The sequence below is a fragment of the Pteropus medius genome, unplaced genomic scaffold (assembly GCF_902729225.1).
Source record: "Pteropus medius unplaced genomic scaffold, Ma_sr-lr_union100, whole genome shotgun sequence".
NCBI lineage: Eukaryota > Metazoa > Chordata > Mammalia > Chiroptera > Pteropodidae > Pteropus > Pteropus medius.
Window position 1 is genome coordinate 21,594,066 of NW_024349803.1, and position 22,458 is coordinate 21,616,523.

The 22,458-nt window shown below is 35.7% G+C and overlaps 1 protein-coding gene across 1 annotated transcript in view; it reads left to right on the forward strand.

Moving 5' to 3' along the window:
* DOCK3 (dedicator of cytokinesis 3) overlaps positions 1-22,458 on the forward strand; it is a 313,424-nt gene that overhangs the window by 78,297 nt on the left and 212,669 nt on the right. The window contains exon 4 of the mRNA XM_039837883.1: positions 3,548-3,603. Within this exon, the coding sequence (XP_039693817.1) occupies positions 3,548-3,603 (56 nt within the window). The remainder of the gene's footprint in view (positions 1-3,547; positions 3,604-22,458) is intronic.

Genomic DNA, 22,458 nt, shown 5'->3' on the forward strand with positions numbered 1-22,458 from the left:
TTTTGCCAGTAGAATCATTCATTTTGTTAGTTTTTAAGGTAAGGATTATAAGAAGACAGTATCTTTAAATTTTAATTTTTCAGAGCCAGGGCTTCTTTGACATTTGGGGACAGATAATTCTTTGTTGTGAGTGGCTGTCTTGTGCATTGTAAGATGTTTAGCAGCATATATCACCTCTACTCACTAGATATCAGTTACATTCCCCTAGCCCCCAAGAGTGACAATGAAAAATGTCTCTAAGCATTGCTAAAGGCCCTGGGGTGGGGTGAGAACTTCTTGCCTCTGGTTGAGAACTACTGCACATAGGTAACTTTCTCCCTTGAATTTCTAACTTTAAAACACACTTTCAGGTGTTATTTCCATATTGGGAATGCTGATAAGGATGTCATTTCTATTTGTATTTTATGTTTTTTATCTTGACTTAAAATTGTCGAAAATTTAGAACTTGAGTAAATGAGAAATCTTATAAATGATTGGAAAGCTGTAATTTGTGATATTATATGCTATTAATTTATTTTTGGTAATATTTTCGATCTTGGCCACCCCACCACCTTGCTTCTAATAGTAGTGTTTGAGGATCAGTGTGGAGATGATGGTCATTGAAATTATAGTATGTTTGTGATTCAAATACCAAATTATGCGTAGTGTGTGGCTTGAAGACCTCGTCGAGTGAGATATGAAAGATGATACCCTTAAAATATCAATTACCTTGCAGGACATTTGCTCCTGTCCAAAATGTCCACTGAGACATTTGATTTTCACCAAAAGGTCCTTGATAGTTTGGTTTTGTCAGAAACATTCACATTTAGCAAACACCCTTGTGTTCAACTAGCCCATAATGTTTATTTATACTTTTGGTTTACAGGATTAATATGTAAAAAGGACTTTTTGGGTGGACCAAATGTCTCCATGGACATTTTGGACAGGACCAAAAGTCCGCTAATCACCAGCTACTGTACAACAAAGTGATCTAACATATAGTGGATTGAACTAATCACCACTTTATCTCTCATGATTTTGTGTCTTGACTGTTGTTATCTGGGCAGTTATTCAGGTTCATGTGATGTCACCAGTGGCTACAGTCATCTGGCGGCTCAGCTTCCTGGAATATCCAAGAGGGTTTACCTACATGGCTGCCACCTTGGCAGAGACAGCTGGAAGTCCGTCCTCAGCCAGACCACTGAAATAGCTAGGCTTCTCCATATAGTTTCAAGGTCTCTACCTCTCCATGTACTTTCTACAGCAGGATAATCAGAGTTCTCTTTTAGAGTTTAGAAAATATTATACTTATTTTCTAAATTCTTTTTTTTTCTTTTTCTTTTTCTTTTTTTTTTACAACGAATATGTTTAGAGTCTGTGGGAGAGGCCGTTTTGTGATTAACCTTAGCAATGATTAATAAGTTAATCGAAATGTGGAAACCAAATTATGCTAAAGTGTTAGAGCTCATTTTGTCTGATCAGACTCTTTTAATTACTTTGGGCTAATGTGATACTTTTGAGAGTATGTATTTTAGTAATACCAACTCCATTCTAGATCTTAGATTATTGTAGCGTTTATTAACAACACACATCTATATACCTCTTAAAAGTTTTTATTTGTATTATTAAACTTAAAAAATGAAGAGATGGAAAGACAGTATTAATAACTAAATTTCATTTCTCATGGCAGTGATATTTTTCAGAAACATGATTAATATTCTTTAGTGTTTGTAAAAGATAATTATCTAATGATTCAACACAATTAAAAATGCATTCCTATACATCTTTTATTTGTCTTAATAATATGGCACAATAAGAATTTAAGTAGACTTCATAGTTATTAGTGGTTAAAGAAAAATAAAAAAGGTGACTTATGAGAGTTTTTATAAGTATAAGTATTAGAAAGTAGTTCATGCAAGTGGAAACCGGAAGAGAGCACAGGTAGCTATGCTTACATCAGATGAAATAGACTTTAAGCCAGAAACTGTAACTAGAGACATAGAAGATCATTATATAATGATGAAGGGTCAATTCATCAAGAAGACAAAACAATCATAAATATATATGCACCCAAAATGGAGCCTGAGTTACATTAAGCAAATACTAACAGACAAGAAGGGAGCAGCAGATAACAATACAGTAATCGTAGGGGACTTCAGTGCCTCGCTTTTATCAATGGATAGATCATCCAGATAAAAATCAACTAGGAAATGTTAGACTTGAACTATACTTTAGACCAAATATACTAACAGATATATAGAGCATTTCATCCATTAGCAGCAGAATACACATTCTTCTCAATTGTAAATAGATTATTCTTCAGAATAGATTATATGATAGGTCACATAATAAGGCAAATTTAAGAAGACTGACATCATATCATGTGTCTTTTCCAACCACAAGGGTATGAAACTAGAAATCAATAACAGGAAGAAAATCGGGAAATTCACAAATATGCGGAAATTGAACAACATGCTCCTGAACAACCAATGGGTCAAAGAAGAAATCAAAAGAGAAATAAAAATATCTTGACACAAATGAAAAGGGAAGAAAAGCACAGCAAAACCTATGGGATGCTGCAAAAGCAATTTGAGGAGGGAAGTTTATAGCGATGAATGCCTACAATAAGAAAAAAGAAAGATGTCAAATAAACAACCTAACTCATACCTCAAAGAACTAGAAAAAGAATAAACTATGCCCAACTTTATCAGAAGGAAGGAAACAACAAACATCAGAGTAGGACTAAATGAAATAGAGACCGTAAAACAATAGGAAAGATCAGCAAAACTCAGGGCTTGTTCTTTTAAAAGACTGACAAAATTGATAAACCTTTAGCTAGACTAAGAAAAAACAGAAAAGACTCAAGAAATGAGAAATGAAAGAGGAGACGTTAAAACTGATACCACAGAAATACAAAGGATTATAAGAGACTACTATGAACAATTACATGCCAACAAATTAGATACTGTAGAAGAAATGGATAAATTCTTAGAAACGTGCACACTACCAAGAATGAATTAAGAAGAAATAGAAAATCTGAATAGTTAATAATGAGTAAGGAGATTACATTGGTAGAAAAGTTTGGAAACCATTTGGAAAGAGGAAAAGAAGAAATATTTATAGAGGCTCCCAAATTGAATAATTCTTGTGAATATAAATGTTAGTCAGAATCTGAAAACTGTTTCTCCAGCTCAGAGCTGAGTAATCTATTAGGTGTTGGTTCGACGATGATGTTGGTTTTGTAGATACATGCCAAGCTTTGTACATGTCTATATCCTGAGAGTGATTTGATGGAACATTTTCAATCTATAGCTTAAAAAATATTTTATAGTTTTTTAAGATCACAGTTTTCCCCTAAGTATAAACTCTAATTGTAAATGACAATGAAATTCCTATTTAATATAATTTGTGCAACTTTGCATTCTTAATTAGCAAAATGGTTGCTACATCACAAGATCTACTATGTTGTTGATAGACTATTTCCATGCTAAAATCTGACTGCTGTTTTAAAATATGCAATGTGAATCAAAAGTTACTTTTCTAATGGGAAATCTTTTCTCTTTTGCAGGGGATCTTTCCTGCAAATTACATTCACTTGAAAAAGGCAATTGTCAGTAATAGGGGGTGAGTAGTTGGCTTTACTAAATTTATTTACAATTTTTGTAGGTTGCAGAGGGAGGCTTTTATATTTTTTGTTCAAATTATAAGATATGCTGTTAACATGTTTTCTTGCCAAAAATATACTTGTTTCATCATATATGTAATCTTGAGGACATAATTTTTTCTCGAAGTACTGACAACTTTAATTAGTTTTAGTTTTCTTTTATACTGGAAGGGTAACGTAAGTTGTGAATTTTAGAAAAGCAATTATGCATGTGGTTTTTTTAAAAAATGATGTGCTGTTTTGAGAATAGGATAGGATAGGAGTTAGTGATAAATTTGTCATTTTGTTTCTATATGTCAGAGTGAAGGAGTCTTTTAAAATCTTTCCTTTTGCTAGTAGAAATTGAAAAAAACTTTAAAGGCATACTTAAGGATAAAAAGACAGTGTATAAAATGGATACATACTTTGATTACAAATTTGAGAAACAAAAGCAATCTCTGAATAGATGAGAGACAAGATGTAAATATAGCAGAATGTTAACATTTGTTGTTTTTGCACGTTTGGATTATGAGTGATTTTTAAAAATTCTTTACTGTCATGTTCTATTTTTAAAAGTAATAAATGTATATTATTATAAAATTGTGATTTTATTTTTCAATATTCATTATTTTAAAATATGAAATTTAAGGTACTGTATAACTATGATAGCTTTTAGTACTGGAAATAATGTTTTTGGCCAGAGGCTAAGTGAGCATCACAGCAACCTTCTGGTAAGTTAGGGTTTAGTCAGAAAAAGAGAAACTTATGAGTCACATTATGAGATAGAATTTAATATGCAGAATTATTTACACACAAGTTTGAAGAGTGAAAGAGAAAAAGAGGAAATACTCATATAACCCAGAATAATAACTGCAGAAAGCTGTCTCTACTCTAAGCTGGGATGCAAAAGATAGTAAGTCGGGGATACCAGAACCCAGAACTTGGGTGGTTCTTGGGAGACACTGGAGCTCAGACATCTGAAGAGGGGATGTCTTGTGGCTGCTGCTGGTATGGATGAAGAAGAGAATGCCAAAAGCATCTGGAGGATGGGACCAGTTTTCTCTGGTGGGGAATCATTTACAGGAATAGGAATATAAGTATCTTTCCCATGCCCCCAGATGACTAAGGAGTTTATGAAACAAGGTTTGCAAATCCCAGGCTCAGAATCAGTGTTTGGAAGAGGAGAATTATTAGTAAATGACTGGTATGGCTTCAGGGACAAAGTTATCATTGAAGTAAGACTATAACTGGGAAGTTTCTTATATGAATGTATGACCAGCACACTTCTTTTTCTTTCCCTTCACCTTTTATAGAACTATGTGTCAAAGACACAGGGATATAGAGAAAGAAAACTTGAAAATCCTATATTAGTAAACCTTTGCAACAAATAATCTGCCACCTCGAATTTTTAAGTAAGGGCTGCTAAAGCCATCATGAGAAGATAGAAGTTGTGTGGGAAAATAAAAAAATATCTAGACCAGGGTTAAGAAAGCATATATTTCAGAAAACGCTAATAAAATACATATTCTGAATGTGAATGGCTCACCTCGGAATGAAAAAATAATACCCCTGATTTATAACCCTTTGGTCAGGTAGGGGGCTCATGAGATGAAATTGGGCAGAAGCTGCACGGAGATTAGGTGAGAAAAGGAGGTATAATGTCTAGGGATCCACAAATAGAGTGCCTCAGAAAACAGTGCACTTCTTCATAACAAGGGACCCATCTTAAATCAAGAGCCATGTCCCTGTTTATAATAGTTGTAAAGGAAGTTGGGGAACCCTTTGCAACAGAAGAATCCCTGTCTGGATTCAGTTTGTTTCAGAAGACAAAGGAGACGTGGCTGTAAAGGATCAGCCAGAGCAGCCACGTCGGTGGAAGCGCTCTTTCCCCATGGGAGCAGAGGAACAGTCTTTGGATGTAAATCTTAGAAAGGTGCCTGGAATTAGTTCAGTATACAGACGTCTTGCAGATCGATGGTCCAGAATAACATTTCTGAAATCTGAAGAAAATATTAAAATGTCTGTAGGTGCTGAAGAGCAGTCATTGTAGGGAGGATCTTGAGGAGCTGTGATTTTTGAAGGAAGGGATACTCAGGAAGAATTCATATATACTTTGGCTTTTTTCCTGCAGAGAATTTTCCAGGTTGCTGTGATGTGTGGAATAGATCCCAGACAGAAAGTGGTGTAGTCTTTTAGGGCTGAGGAAACAGAGGTCACAGTTCCGAACTCTCAGAGAGGCTGGAAAAAAGAAGAGGTAAAATCCCAGAGAAGAGGGAACCCCGGAGAATTAGGACCTTACTCTGCATACAGATTCCCCCAGTGTGGCTGAATTTTAGCTTCTCTCGGACTATGCAAGACACTAGGAATCTTAGTAGAAGAGTACAGCTAGTAGCTTTAAAACTGAGTAGACTTCACCAGCCACCTAATACAGGTGAGAAAAATATTAGAGTTCAAGGACTGGCAAGGTAAAGGGACCGTGGTAAAATATTTTGAATTTTCTGTTGAGACCCCTAAATGACCACGCTGTTTAAGTAAGGGCCAGGCCCTTGGAGCAAGAACCAAACCATAGCTGTATGAAGTACTGAAATAGGCCGGTCCTAGTTGTATAAACCTCTGAAAACAACGGATGTTTGAAGAATGAAAAGCACTCATAATGCTCTCATCCAGAAATAACCACTCTAAACGGTTAATATAGTTCCTATTTTTTTATGCATGGTATTTTTATTCTGTTCCCTATTATATTTGTAAATTAATTCTCCTTTTCCCCCACAGTCCTAAACATCGTTTTGGTGATACATCTTTTTTGTGTGTGTGTCTACCCGCTTCCCCTTAGTTTCTATGCCTATTATTGTTTCTATTTTTCTTCTTTGGCCTCATTTTGTCATTATTCAAAGATTTCAGCCCCTTAAATCTAATTAATTCATGAGTTTTATCTCTACTCTGTTTTCTTCCTTTACATGCAGAGTGTGCCTGTCTTATTCAGGAATAGTAAAGCAGACAGTTTGACTATAGGATGAGGGCGATAAAAAGAGATGAGCCCAGAGTGGCATCAGGGGGATGGACATTGTAGGGCCTTGTAGGCTATGTCAGGGGTGTTAGCTTTTATCGAATGAGCCAGGAAACAACTGAAGGCCTTTGGAGAGAGAAGAGACATGTTATTATTTAATTTTAATATTCTGGGTGGCTTTGTTGAAACTAGTAGTATAGGGAGACCGGTCAGAAGATTCCAGCGGTTCAGGGAAAAACATCATGATAGCTTGTAGTCTGGTGTTCACTGGAGTCATAAGAAGTGATAAGGCGTAATCACTTACTTTGACGTTAGCACTGACAGGATTGCTGAAGGTGTAGAGAGTAGATGAAAGAGGAACTGAAGCTGACTCCAGGGTTTTTGGTCTTAATAACTGTAAGGCCATTTACCGAGATGTGGAAGTTTGGGAAAGATTATGTTTTGGGGAGGAAATCAAAGAATTCAATTTTGGACATGTTAAATTTGAAACGACTTTTAGATATTCGAGTGGCGATGCCAGGTAGGCAGTTGGCTACATGAATGTAGAGTTAGGGCTTTGACAAGTTGTAAAGAAAAGTCCCTCACAGCTGGAGACTTTGCAAAGATGGCAGTGCAGGGCCACATCCAGAAAGGGGCGATGCACAGAAACTCCTGTGTAAAGGGGTACCAGAGAGAGGACTTACTGTGTGTGTGTCACGTCACTCATCTGCAAGATGCAGAGTCTCTGGGTCAGAGAGCACTGTAGGGCAGCAGCACTTGGAGTCTTTGTAGCCCCAGGAACTGTCTTATCTAAGGATAGCAGAGATTGAGTGCAGTTTCAGTAAGTATGTAAAACAGGCAGGCTCTAAGTGGTAAAAATATGCTTACTTGAGCTGTATCAAAAACAATCAGATGTGTAAACATTTGGCACAGGAGGTCTCTTTGGCACATTTATATAACATTTTATGCAATACTTATATTTTTATTTTGTATTTTTAAAAATTAATAATTTTTAATTACAGTGGACATACAATATTATATTAGCTTCAGGTGTACAACATAGTTATTAGACATTTGCATACCTTGTGAAGTGATCACCCTGAGAAGTCTAGTGCCCACGTGACACCATACAGTTATTACGTTATTATTGACTATATTTCCTGTGCTTTACATCGTTAAACCTGAGGTTAAAGAGGCAGTATCCAATAGATAATATAAACATGAATAATTCCTTGAACAGAACATGAAAGGAGTATGTTATTGGTCTATCTGTAATACCCGGTACCTCCCTCCTAAAATAAATTTAGTCTGATATAATTTGACCCGAAATTTACAAGTTTCTCTATATCCTGTAACTGTTTTTATAACAGGCAATTTGCAATATTTTTTACTTTTAAATTGTGGGAAATTAGTAGCATGATTTAAAATAGGAATAACTAGCTTCTGTAGTTTCAGGAGTTGTCAGTTTACTGATCAACTAGCCAAATTTCAGTTCAGTTGCAAAACATATCTTCTGCTCCAGAAGAGAAGCTTGTAAATCTAGGGTCACATTATATTGGACTAAATTTATTTTAGGAGGGAGGTGCCAGGTATTACAGGTAGGCCAATGACATACTCCTTTCATGAAGGAATTATTCATGTTTATATTACCCTTTGGATATTGCCTCTTTAACCTCAGGTTTAACAAACTGGTTTCCAGCTGGGGTGAGTGTGTGTGGGAGGCAGCACACGGGAGCGTACACATGTGCTGTAAAGAACACATGAGAGCAGCACCAGCTTAAGTATTAATGGATAGCATGTATTTTCTCTGGCACTTTTATTCTTAACTATTTGTGTCTTTACTGAAATAACTTCTGTCTTCATTAGAGATGAACATGAAAACAGTGATTTTGTTTTTAGAAATTTCGTAGTAATTTCTCCTAAATTTGCAATTTTCCCTCTTTACTAGATAATTTACTAGATGATTTTCATCAACTTAGAACTCATTTCTTTGTTTTTCAGCAGCAAAACTTTTCAAGAGTTGGCTGTACACAGTGCTCATTGAATATAGATAAGTAGTATATTGGGCACATTATGTTTATTTTTACTTCTTCATATTTTTTATTTTTAAAGATCATACATACATTTCTGTAACAAAACTTATACTACCAGGAGTAAAACAGGCAAATACTACTAACTTGTGGTTGTTTTGTGAAGAGAGAAATGTGTGTCTATATACACACTCTAGGACTGTGTTAAATTCTGAATTAAAATTCGTATTCTCTTTGGTCAGATAAAGATAACCAATTAATTCCATACCTAAGTATCTATTTTGTTAGTTACATTTTGCCTTAAAATAATTTAGGAGTGTTAAAGTTACTTTAATGTTTAAGAAATGCTTCAATTTCAACACATGATTTTTGAACATTTAAGAAAGAATGTGATGCTTGATAAGAGTCATCATGCATTCACTGTGACCAAGTTATGTCAGTGCAGTGAATATAATGTATTTCAATTTCTGCAAAGCTTATGATGGGCTTCCATTACATACATACATACACTACATACATATAGATACATATAATATAATTACATGTATGTAATTTAAGATAAATGAATTTATAGTTGGTAGAACATCTATTAAAGGATGTTCTTTACTTATTTCTTTGTATCAGTGCTCTGTTATACTCTGATTAGTACCTGTGAGTCCTCATCTTTAGCTCAGTGCCTGTCATGTAGTAGACACTTAATTTTTGTTGGGCAAATGAGTTAATTAGCATCTTTTGATTTGATATTAATGTAGTAGGCATCTGCTGATGAGCCATAGGGTATAATCCTTATCCCTATCCATACGGAATTAAAAAGACTAGATGAACTAGAAATATAAATTAAAGCACAATTTTTCCTTAAAAATTACTGGGAAGATCTGAGGTAGTGCTCAGAATGAAAGCGAAATCTGAGGTACCAGTATTTTAGAAAGGATAGCAGCTGGAGTAGCTCCCTGAATCTGGATAGCAGAAGTTCCTAATGAACAGTCTCTTCAAGGTGCCATTCTTGCAGCTTTATACTGTTTTCCATCCATGTCGCTCCTCTTGAGATTCAGATTATCAGGAGAGTAGCAGAATGGCAAAAGGTTGGATTGTGTCCATCCAATAGATTAAATAGATACAATAGATGCAAAAAAGCTGTTGATTAAATAAGCATTCATTTAAAATACATATTTTTAGGAGAGTAGGAAAAGGCCTGTGGAAAATAACATTGAAATATTAGAGGCAAGACAAAGATGTATTACCAGTTCTGCTCTAAAAGTGCTGTACCTTAGGTTATAATATATTACTTTTAGTACAGCGCTGTATCTTATATTCTAGTATTTTCTTTAACATTTTCGATTCTCTATATACATATGAGATTTGTCTGTGATTTTATTTTTTATAATATCCTTGACTAGTTTTGGTATAAAGATTTGTCTAGCTTTATAGAATGAGTCAGGTAATCTTCACGCTATTTCTACACTTCGAAAAAGTTAATGTAGAGGTTAACCTTTCTCTAAAAGTTTGATAAAACTTGCTTGTTAAAATGTGTAGGCCTTAAAAGTGACAAGTGGGACAGTGGAATAGAAGTTTTCTACCATCATCTCCTCACAGAAGTATCGAGTATAACAACTACCCACAGACGAAATTACCTACGTGGAAGTCTGGGAGTCCACCGAAGTTCCAGCACACTGTCGAAGCAAAAGAACCAGAATAGATACATTGCAAAGCATAATAAGAACAATTTCACCTTACCTCAGTCGTCCCTCTCCAAAGGTAGCACACCTCAGTGCCAAGAGAGACCTTTTTGACCTGCAATTTCTCTCTCAGGGGATGGAGCTCAAAAGCTCCCTAAACAGTTTGAAGCTAAAGAGGACATCTTTGAGACACATTACATCAACTGTCAAGAAAAATGTAATAAGATAGAATTTTGAAAGCAGCAAGATACAGAGAGTAGTCACATATAAGGGATACTCTATAAGGCTGTCAGCGATTTTGCAGCAGAAGCAACGAGATAAGAGAGTGGGATGACATATTTATAGGAAAAAAAAAAAAACCCAAAGAAAAAGCTGCCAACCAAGAACGCTTTACCTGGCAAAGTGGCCCTTCAGAAATGAAGAACAGATAAAGACTTTCTCAGAAAAACAGAAGCTAAGGGGGTTCATCACCAGTAGACCTACTTCACAATACTGAAGGGTGTTCTTCAAGCTGAAATTAAAGGATGCTAATTAATAACATGAAAATGTTACTGTAAGAAGTATCCATACCTATAGAGCATTTTATGAGTTTATTTGAACTAAACCGAAGACACTTACTGGGAAACAATCTGAATGGATTGAGAAAATGCTCTGGAGAATGGCAGTCGTGCAGCTTATTTTATAAATTAGAATAAAAGGAGAGTTACATGAAATACATTGGTAGTAGATTAAAAGGGTGGGAGAAAGCAAAGTGGGGAAATCTCTAAAACTGGAAAAAAGCAAAATGGAGAGACACATATTTTTACATTGGTGAGTACAGGGTAGTAAATACTTACAGTACATAGAGATGGTATGTGGGCAACCAGATAACAAGGGTTCTGTGGTCTTGTACTCTGGTGCCTGTGGTTGTGCCATGAGGGTTCTGGAAAAGATGACTGATGATTCAAATATATGTTATTTAGATGCAAAAAGACAACAAACAGGTTCACTTAAGGTAAAGGTTGACTTTTGTCAAGGAAGCCACAGGCCTAGGACTTGACTACCTACCACTACCCACTTTTAGTTAGGAATTTTTATTAGACCATCCTGTGTGGTTACTTTTGGTCTCTGAGTTTGTAAGGCCTGCCATGCATGCCTCCCCTGAGCTAGTGAGGTTTAGTATATAGACCCTTTTTCATTCACAAAAACATTTCAAACTATAAAACACTGATAAAGGTAAGTATATAGTCAAGTTCAGAATACTCTTATACTGTAATGGTGTGTAAAACAATTTAACTCTAGTATAAAGGTGAAAAGACAAAAGCATTAAAAATAACAATACCTACAATAACTTGTTAATGGATATACACTATAAAAATGTATATGGTGACATCAAAACAAAATGTAGCAGGGAGAGTAAAAGTATAGAGTTATTTATTTACCATCTTTTAAAAAAATAACTAGTTTCAAGTATGCAGTACATTGGTTAGACATTTATATAGTTTATGAAACGATCCCCCTGATTACTCTGTCTTACTCTGTGTAGAGTTTTTATATGTGATTGATGTTAAGTAGTTATGAGCCTAAAATAGACTGTTATAACTATAAGATGTTTTATATAAGCCTCATTGTAACCATAAAGCAAACACCTATATTAGATATACAGAAGATAGAGAAAAGAATCAAAGCATACCACTGGAGAAATTCATCAAGTTACAAAGGAAGACAACAAAAGAGGAAGAAAGTAACAAAGGACCACAAAACAGCCAGAAAAGAAGTAATAACATGACTTTAGTAAGTCATCACCTATCAATAATTATTTAAATGTAAATGGACTAAATTCTCCAATAAAAATAGAGAGGCTAAATGGATTAAAAAAAAGCAAAAAACAAGACCCACTATATGCTATCTACAAGAGACTAAATACACCTTTAAAGATAAATATAGACTTAAAGTCGAAGGAATAGAAAAAGATATTCCAAGCCAATGGATACCAAAAAAAGACAGTGGTAGCTATTCTTGTACCATACAAAACAGATTTTGTCAAAAACTGTAAGGAGAGACAAAAAAGGTGATTATATAATTATAAGGGGTTATTTCATCAAGAGCATACAACAGTTATAAATATATATCACCCAACATCAGAACACCTAAAGATATAAAGCAAATATTAGCAGAACCAAGGGAGAAATAGCAATACAATATTTAGTGTTTTCAGTACTCTACTTTCAAAAAATGATAGATTACCCAGACAGAAAATCAGTAAGGAAACACTGGGTTTGAATTACACTTTAGACAAAATGGATCTAAGATACAAATACAGAATATTCCATCCACAGCAGCAAGATGTACATTCTCCTCAGTTACACACAGAATATTCTCCAGGTTAGATCACCATCACATGTTAGGCCACAAAACAAGTCTTAAATTTAAGATGAGTGAAATCATATCAAGTATCTTTTCTGACCACAATGATATGAAACTAGAAATAATAGGGAGGAAATCTGGAGAATTCACGAATATGTGGAAATTAACACACTCTTGAACAACCAGTGAGTCAAAGAAGAAATCAAAAGGAAAATCAAAAGATATCTTGAGATAAATGAAAATGGAAGTACATCAAAACTTATGGGATGCAGAAAAAACAGTTCTAAAAGGGAAGCTTACAGTGATAAACACTTTCATTAAGAAAAAAAAAATCTCAAAAAAGACGATGTAACTTTTCACCTCAAGGAACTATAAAAAGAACAAACTATGCCCGAAGTTAGCAAAAGGGAGGAGATAAAAATTAGAACAGGGATAAGTGAATTAGAGTAGAACGATATAAAAGATCAACAAAACTAAGAGTTTGTTTTTGAAAAGATAAAACAACAAACCTTTAGCTAGACTAAGAAAAAAAGAGAGAAGACTCAATAAAAAATCTGAAACAAAAGAAGAGACGTTATAACTAACACAAAAATACAGAGGATCATTGGAAACTTACCAGGAACAATTCTACACCAACAAATTGGATAATCTGGAGGAAATGGATACGTTCCTAGAAACATACCAAGACTGAACCATGAAGAAATAGAAAATCTGAACAAAGAAATAATAAGAAGATTGAATCAGTTATTAAAAACTCCCAACAAAGACACCCAGGACCTGATGCCTTTTCTGGTGACTTCAGTGAAACATGTAAAGAGTTAACACCAATCCATCTCAAACTCTTCTAAGAAATTGAAGAGGAGGAAACACTCTTAGACTCATTTTACAAGGCTAGCATTACCCTGGTACCAAAGCCAGACAAGAACATTACATGGAAAGAAAATTATAGGGCAGTGTATCTCTCTTGAACATAGTGGCAAAATCCTTCACAGAATCCTAGCAGACAAATTCAACACCACATTAAAAAGACCATACACCATGATCAATCAGGATTTATCCCTGGGATTCAAGGATGGTTTGATATATGCAAATCAAGAAATGTGATACATCACATGAACAGAATGTCATCTAATAGATTCAGAAAAACATTTAACAAAATCCAATATGGTTTCATATTTAAAATTCTCAACAAATTAGAATATGCCTCCTTATAATAAAGGCTGTATAATAAGCCCACAGCTAACTTCATACTCAGTGGTGGAAAGCTGAAAGCATTTTTTCTACAATTGAGAACATGACAAGGATGCCACTCTTACTAGTTCTTTTTAACATGGTACTGGAAGTCTTAGCCAGAGCAGTTAGGTAAGAAAAAGAAATAAAAGGCATCCAAATAGGAAAGGAAGAAGTAAAATTGTCTCTACATATGACATGATCTTATATATAGAAAACCTTAAAGCCTCTGCCAAAAAAAAAGTTATTCCTAATAAATGTATTGAGTAAAGTTGCTGGATACAAAATTAATGTACAAAAATCAGTTATGTTTCTATACACTAATTATTTGAAAAAGAAACTAAGAGAACAATCTCATTTCCAATAGTATCAAAACCAATAAAATACTTAGGAATAAATTTAATGAAGGAGGTAAAAGACCTATATACCATGAAAACTATAAAACATTGATGAAATAAACCGAAGAAGACACAAATAGAAAGACCTTGTTTATGGATCAGAAGAATTAATATTGTTAAAATGTCTGTACTACCCAAAACAAGCTGCAAAACCAATGCAATCTCTATCATTATTCCATGGCGTTTTTTATAGTAAGAGAAAAAAACAATTCTAAACTTCATATAGAACCAGAAGACTGCAGATAGCCAAAACAATCTTGTGAAGGAAGAACAAAGCTGGAAGGTATCAAATTTACTGATTTCAAACTATATTTTACAGGGCTGTAGCAATCAAAATAGTGTAGTACTGACATAAAAATAGACATATAGACCGATGGATTGGAATAAACCTACTATAAACCCACACATTTACTGTCAACTCATCTTCAATAAGGGCACCAAGAATACACAATGGGGAAAGGATAGTCTCTTCAATAAATGGTGTTGGAAAAACTGAATATCCATATATAAAAGAATGAAATTTTCCCTAATCTTATACCGTACACAAAAATCAACTCAAAAATAGATTAAAGACTAAAGAGAAGACCTGAAACTATAAAACTGCTAGGAAACAAACAAACAAACAAATAAAAAAATGAGAACTCTTTGACATTGTTCTTGACAGTGATTTTTTTTTAGATATGATACCAAAAGCACAGGCAACAAAAGCAAAAATAGGCCAGTGAAACTAGATCAAACTAAAAAGTTTCTGCACAGCAAAGGAAACAATTAACAAAATGAAAAGGCAGCCTATGGAATGGGAGAAAATATTTGCAAATCATATATTGGGTAAAGGTCAATATTGAAAATGTATAAAGATTTATTTGGGGAGCGAATTGGTTGGATAAAGGAGAAAACTTGATTACTAATTCAGTTTCTTTAATGGTTACTGATTTATTTAGGTGTTCTATTAGTCAATTTTGGTAATATTTAAAAAAATGTATTTATATATTCTAGGAAATTTTTGCATCTCATTTTTATACTTGATCTTAGCCAAAAGTCTGAGAAGCAATGTACATCTCATTTTTTATATTTTTTTGGCATAAGGTTTTCATAGTATTTCTTAGGATATTTAAAAAGCTTGACTGCAGTTTATGGTTATATCCCTTCTTTTATACTAATATTATTTTTGTACTTTTAAAATTTTATTTTCACATCATCAGTTCTTTCTGGTTTGTTTTGATTTTGTGGAGAATCAACCTTTTTACATTGGTGATTTTCACTATTGTCTCTCATTTTCTGTTTCATAAATGTGTTTTTCAATTTTCATAAATACTTTTCTAGTTTCTGTTTTTTGTTGACTTCTGGGTATTTAGTTTTTAAAAATTTTTTGTCAGTTCTTAGATTTGGGCACTTAGTAACTCTATTTTTCGTCTTATACAAGACTTGAAGATTATAGAATTTAATTTATATAATGTTTTAGCTTTATTACACAAGGTTTTATACTTAACATGTGTTTCCAAATCAGTAATCTCTAGAATATTCCTCTTTAGTTTCATAATGTTTTTCTTTTGCTCTTCTGTAATTTGCGGATTGTAGTGTAAGCTAAACCTCATTATTACACCCTTTAAAAATGGAAAGGAAGAGAGAAGACATCAATGAAGTACAATTCATATATGATATAGCAAGGAATAATATATAATAGATGTTACAGACATGTATACCTACCTGGTTGCAGGTATTAATTTGTATTAGTGACTTCCCTTCTTTACTACCGTTTCATAATCTCTTTGCTTTGGCAGCTAGTACCCAGCTATGGTCTTCGAGCCCGTGGTCGTCCTGTGTGTTTAGGTGTGCTGCAGTTTTCCGTTAACATTTATCACAAGAGCTTGGCAGTATTAGAATGCTCCCTGAGGATCCCTTTGGTTCTGTCTACACTTTTCTCCACTTCCCTTGGGTGGCAGCAAACTTGTTTCTTCTTGAGGACTAGTAAAAATTAAACATGCCAGCCAATACCCAGACTTCCTCTTCCACCCCACCTGTCCCCATTTTCCCAGTGGCAGGAAGAACCTGATCCTTAAATGGCATCATGGTAATCTCAGATTCAGTATAATTGATTCATGTTCTCATCTGGTATATGCATGTTTCCTTTGGGTTCTAAATTGGCAGAGTCAGAGTCCTCACAGATGGGAAGCTAAAATTCTCCAAGTGATTCATTATGTTCAGTAGTGAGAAGTGCTCCTTCCATCTCTGCCTCTTCTTTCTTGACCCATATATTCTATCTATGGGGGTAACATAACTCAATATCAGTGGCTGGTTCAGAGCATTTATAACATCATGTGGATAGCACCCCAGTCTTAAAAAAGGTTGCATAATAAAATCTTTTATAATCCTCTGTGTTGTTCTAAACAGTTCAGCGCTGTGGGTGGTGAATTAGTAAATATCAGTGAATTCTGTGGGCATCGGTTCTCTATTCTAAAAATATTAGCAATGGGAATAAAAACACTCAACAGAAAGAATACATGCCAGACAGAATTCATGAGAAAATTAGTTGCAAGATAGTACTGAAGAAATTACTCTAGAATGTAGGTCAGAGAAAAAAAAGACTCAGAGCATGAAAGAGTACTTAAGAGACAAGGGGGAAAGATAAAAGAACTCTATCCTGCTAGCAGGAATCCCAGAAGAGGATGGCAGTGTCACAGAAAATTGTGACTTCCTTTTCCTTAGCTGTCCTGTAAGCCCCCTTCTGTGTTGAGACAGAGCTGCCTTGTAAGCCCCCAAATGTAGAGACAGAGCTGCCTTCAACTTTGCAAGTAAAAAATGATGGACACTTGATTTCTCAGTTTGCCCATAACTGTGGTACTGGCTCATGACCTGATCTCCCTTCAGCCCAGACTTAGAAAAGGAAGCCAGTTATCCAAAGAAGCAGAGACTACAAAGAAACCAACTGGGCAAGCAGCTAGTCAGTTTCCAGAGGCAGCAGTCCAGTAGGAGCATCCAGTTTTGAGTTGGCGAGGGAAGGAGGAAGAGTTAAATATGGTAGTCAGGATGTGTCTCGCTGAGAAGATTTGAGAAAAGACTGAAGGAAGTGACAGAGTCAGCCAGGCACAGTATTCTAAGCATAGGAAACAGAGAAAACCTTATGACAGGAGCATACTTGCTATGTTTGGATAAAAGCAAGGAAGCCAGTGTAATTGAAGTAGACTGAGAAATTAGGAGGGTAGAAGGAGAGGTTAGAGGGGTGACAGGAAGCCAGGTCATAAAACCTTGTAAGCCTTTGTAAGAACTTTGGTTTTTGCTTTGAGTGAAAGGGGAGCCATTGGAAGGTTTAAAGCACAGGAATAACTTGATCTAATTTATAGTTTTTAGAAACCACTCTGGCGGCTGTGTTGAAAAACTGTAGGAGGGCATGAATAGAAGTGGGGAGAGTGGTTGGAGCATTGCAGTAGCATAGGCAGGAGAGCGTAATCACAGAAAGGTTCTGCTTGTCATTCCATGTCATGTTGCAACAATTTAGGATATAAGGTCCTCTGAGCTGTCTAATGCTGTACAAAGCACAGCTCCACCCCACAGTCCTTGAGTGTTCATGTCCGTCATACTGTTCTTTGACAGCTGACTCTCAGTAACTCTTCCAGTATTTCTTTAGTAGATGCCATTATTGATTCTCTTCCTATCGCCTCTCTCATCTATCTAGTTCAAGCCCCCAGATCCCCAGCCATCTGTGGTTATGGTAATGACCAGGTTCCTCGAACACATGAAGTAGAAATCCATATAACTATAAGCAGAGTCTCACATTGTCTCCTTAGCCCTATCCTGTGGGAAAGTCTGAGGTTGAATTTGAGAGAAGTTTGCTAAATAGACAAAGAATGACATCAAAGGCAAAAAAAAGTAACTTGGCCTGCATGATCAAAAGCAAGAGACCTTTTGGGTACTGACCTATTGATTCTTTCTTTAACTCTGTTCTAAACCAGGAGTTCAGTAGATCTAGCAGATGTAGAATGGATCGATGAGACAATCTGATATACTCCATAATATCTAACTGGAATATATCGTCATTTAATATCTAATATCTATGAAAGCTAAATGCCTGCTTTACTGATGCTCTGTGTAAGAGTTCAGAGCAATCTTCTCTTTCAGCTTCAGTACTCATATAGCTAATAACCAAACTAGTTTTGATCCTGATGATTGCTGAATTACAAGGTCAGTTGAATTCACAGCCTTTTCATAAATATTAAAATAAAAGGCAGGCTACTACTGACTTGGAAGGAATAGTAGAGATAGAAGGGAGACATTGGTTAACTTAGAAGACCCAGTGTTCCACTTCTACAAAACTTCCCTTTGCAGCAGAAAAAAAGCCCTCCTGCTCTACTGATGAGGGGTCTTTGCCTTGCTTCCTTCTCTGCCGATGAGGGGGTCCTCTCCTTGCTTGATGACTTTTAGATTAGCTCACCTAAATGAGTTATCTTGCAAAGGAAGCTGGTTTTCCTTGTTCCCTACACAAGGGATCCCCAACCCCCAGGCCGCGGACCAGTATTGGTCCTGTGGCCTGTTAGGACCGGGCCGCACAGCAGCAGGTGAGCAGCGGGAGAGTGAAGCTTCATCTGTATTTGCAGCCGCTCCCCAGCGTGAGCATCACTGCCTCAGCTCCACCCCAGCTCATCAGGCATTAGATGCTCATAGGAGCACCAGTCCCTGGTGCCAGACAGGTTGGTGACTGCTGTCCTACACCAACCCATCACTGCCTTCAGTGTACCGTGAATTAAGTCTCTTTCCTTTTCCAGCCATCCCACAACGAATGTGGTGAAAGGAACAGCAGCTATTCATGAGCTCAACTTTCACTCATCAAGGCTGGTCTGGTACCATGACTGTTGAATCAGAACTGGTCACTAGCTGTGGGTAACCTTGACACTGATATGGTACCATGTTCTAAGTGGATTAGCCTGTTAGGCAAGTTCATTACTCTGAACTTAATTCATCATGATGGGATTTGGACTTTCTTTTTCTGCCTGCTTTATTTCGGGCAACATGACCTTTAGTAGACTGTTGAATACCTTATTGCCATTATAGTAATGTGTATAAAACTGCAAGATGGGTAAGGAAACTGGCCTTGGTCTTCTCATTTGTCATTTAAAAAATTGTAGTAAAATATGCCTAAGTAAAATTTAGGATGTTAACCATTTTTAAGTGTACAATTCAGTGTCATTAAGTACATTCACAGTGTTGCGCAGCCTTCACCAGGATTCAACTCCAGAACCTTTCGTCATCCCAGACAGAAACGCTGTACCCCTTAAACAGTAACTCCCCAGTTCCCGCCTCCCCAGCCCCTGGTGGCCCCTATTCTACTTTCTGTCTCTGTGCATTCTTTTATCGTAGGTGCCTCATATAAATGGAATCGTGCAATATCTGTCATTTTGTGTCTGTATTTCACTTGTTAGCATAGTGTTTTCAGAGCTCACTCATGTTGAAGGATGTATCCAAATTTCATTCCTTTTAAAAGTTGACTAATATTTTATTGTGTGAATATAACATGTTTTATTATTCCTTTCAGCAGTTGATGGACATTTTGTTGAGCATTTTTTAATTTGCAAAATTCCTAGTTGGTTCTTTTGCATATCAATTGGCTGTAGTTTTATTGTTTGTTTCATACTTTTCCTTTTTTAAAAATAAGTTCATTTCTCTAAGCATCATAAATATTTAAAAATGTTTATTAGACTTTTATAAAATCCTGAAAAGGATTTTTTTATATTATTTTTAAGCCTTTGAACATTAGATTGTTCATGTGTTTTAGAATTTTGGTTTGGAAGTGGGAGATTGTTTTCTCCTCCTTCTCTCCCTCCGAGTACATCTGTCTGGTGCTTATGCGGTTACCTCTGCGTGCTCCCAGTGCCCCAGTATAGAACCGAGTCCTACAACAGCATTTTAGATCTCCTTCCCCACAGTGAGATTGGGCCTGTGGCAGAGCCTGACCTCTGGCTGAGGGGAGGAGGGCACTGCTGTAGGCCCAAGTGTTTAGCTGTAGAGCTTGCTAAAAGCCATAGTTTCAGGTGAGGTTCAGTAGCAGTTTTTGCTGTGCTTCACGTTGGCTTTCTTTTCGGGAGCTTCAAGTGTGACCCTTGCCTTGGGCCGCTTCTCATTTGGAGCACTTTTTGTTCCTGTTCTCCCTCTGCATCTAAGCCCCTAGTTGTCACCGCTAGCTTGTGACTCCAGAGCCTTCTAGAAGGCCTGTGGTTTCACCCTGGTTCACGGCTCTTTTTTTCCTGACCAATTGCCATTCTATTGAGATGTTTATTTTCTTTTGGAGTTCAGAAATGTTATTGGTTTTCTGTTTTGTATTTTCCCTGCTCTAGATTGGGAGGTGAGGAAATAGGCCAAAGCATGAACTTATAGCACTATTTTCACAAGAAGTCTTTGTAAAATATATTTTAACGTACAATATAAAATCTGACTCATTTTGATATCATTTTATTCTACATGCACTTTGGTAATTCATAAGTAATGAAAATTAAAATATTAAGAGTCAACAATAGCTACCATTTATTAAATATTGTATACACTAGGCATTGTATTTGATACTTTACACTCATCACATCGCACGTTGGAATCCCAGATTGACAGATGAGATTATCTGCTTATTTCATATGAGGTAGGCAAGTCTTTGAGAGTTTCAAGTACCTTTACCAAAGTAGCATGACTAGGAAGTAGGGAAAATAGGAACTGAGAGGCTACGTTAGTTTATTCTATAGTTCATGCTCTCAGCTACGTTTCAGTGTAATATCCACTGAATTAAAGGGTCCTCTCTTTTCACTACCAAATTTCATTTCTTATGAACTCTTTACTCTGTATGAACCTAGAATTCCTTTGGAAATCTGCTTACTATTTTACTTTATTTAATGCTTTTTCCTAGTGTTCTGACTTGATTCTTCTTACCTATAGATTGGCGCATTTGGAAATAACACTATATATGAATTTATAGAATTATCAGGATATTGCTTTTGTGTTACAACCTAAGAAAAATAAGTCAGTATTAGTTTAGACTTGTGTTAGTATTAATTGAGGTAAGTCTGAAGTCTTAGAATTTTAAAATAGAAACACTGTAAATTTCTCATCGATCTTAATGAGTAAAGTAGCTGAAGACCTAATAGATGAAACTTTCCAGAAATTTTATTCCGGTTTATCCTACATATCATTTCTGTATCAATCCTACTGAAACACAGCACTCCCCCGTGTCTTTTTCCATAGAATCAAGTTTAAATCTCTTACGCTCTCACTGACAACACTGTTCTGCCTTTTCAGACACAGTCCCCCCGTGTCCCCAGCATGAATCCTCTTTCATATGCCTTGCTCATTATTTTCTCTTCATTTCTTTTCATAGCATATTAGAGCCCACAGGGCTCTCTCTCCGCTCTTTGCCTTTCATACCCAACTTTCCTTTAGGAACTTCACTTTCTTCATGAAGCTTTATCTGATCAACAGTTTACAGTGAACTTTCTCCTTCAGAACAACACTAGAACTTACAGTTGATGTCACACGGCACCTATTTGTGCTTTATGTTACATTTTGTTATTAAGATGGTGATCTCCCTGATTATTTCTGTAAATCTCCTAATTATCTCTTAAGCACTCTTAAGACATAGTATATAGAAATAACCACAGAAATTCCATTTATACCCAGTCATCCAGTAGCTTGAAGAAATAAAGGGTGTCTTCTCATTCAGTTCAGTTTTGTATAATGGGTCAATAATAAGACTTCTTCCTTCTCAGAGCTGGCATTTATCGTTGGCTTACTCTTCTTCATCTGTTAGAAAGTTCAATATGACTTACTTCAAAAAGTTAAAGTAAATTAAATCATTTATTTGAAAACTATTATAATAGTACTTGAAATTAAAGTCGAATCTGAGAATCAGTACCTTGGATGCTAGTGACACAAGGAAAAAGTGTGTCACATTCTACTCCTTAGCAAGCTCTTGATGAAAGCTTTTATTTTCATTGTCTTATCAATTTGATGAGTATAGATAATTCTCTGGCATCATTCCAAGGTGATTCTTTTTATCTGCTGGAATAAATCACACAAAACAGTAAAGCCATAAAACATAATCAACGAACATATATTCATTGATGCTCGATATTAATGCATTGAGTTATCTTTCAACATAGTGGTAGTTTGTCAACTATCTTCTGGTGTAAAGAAATGA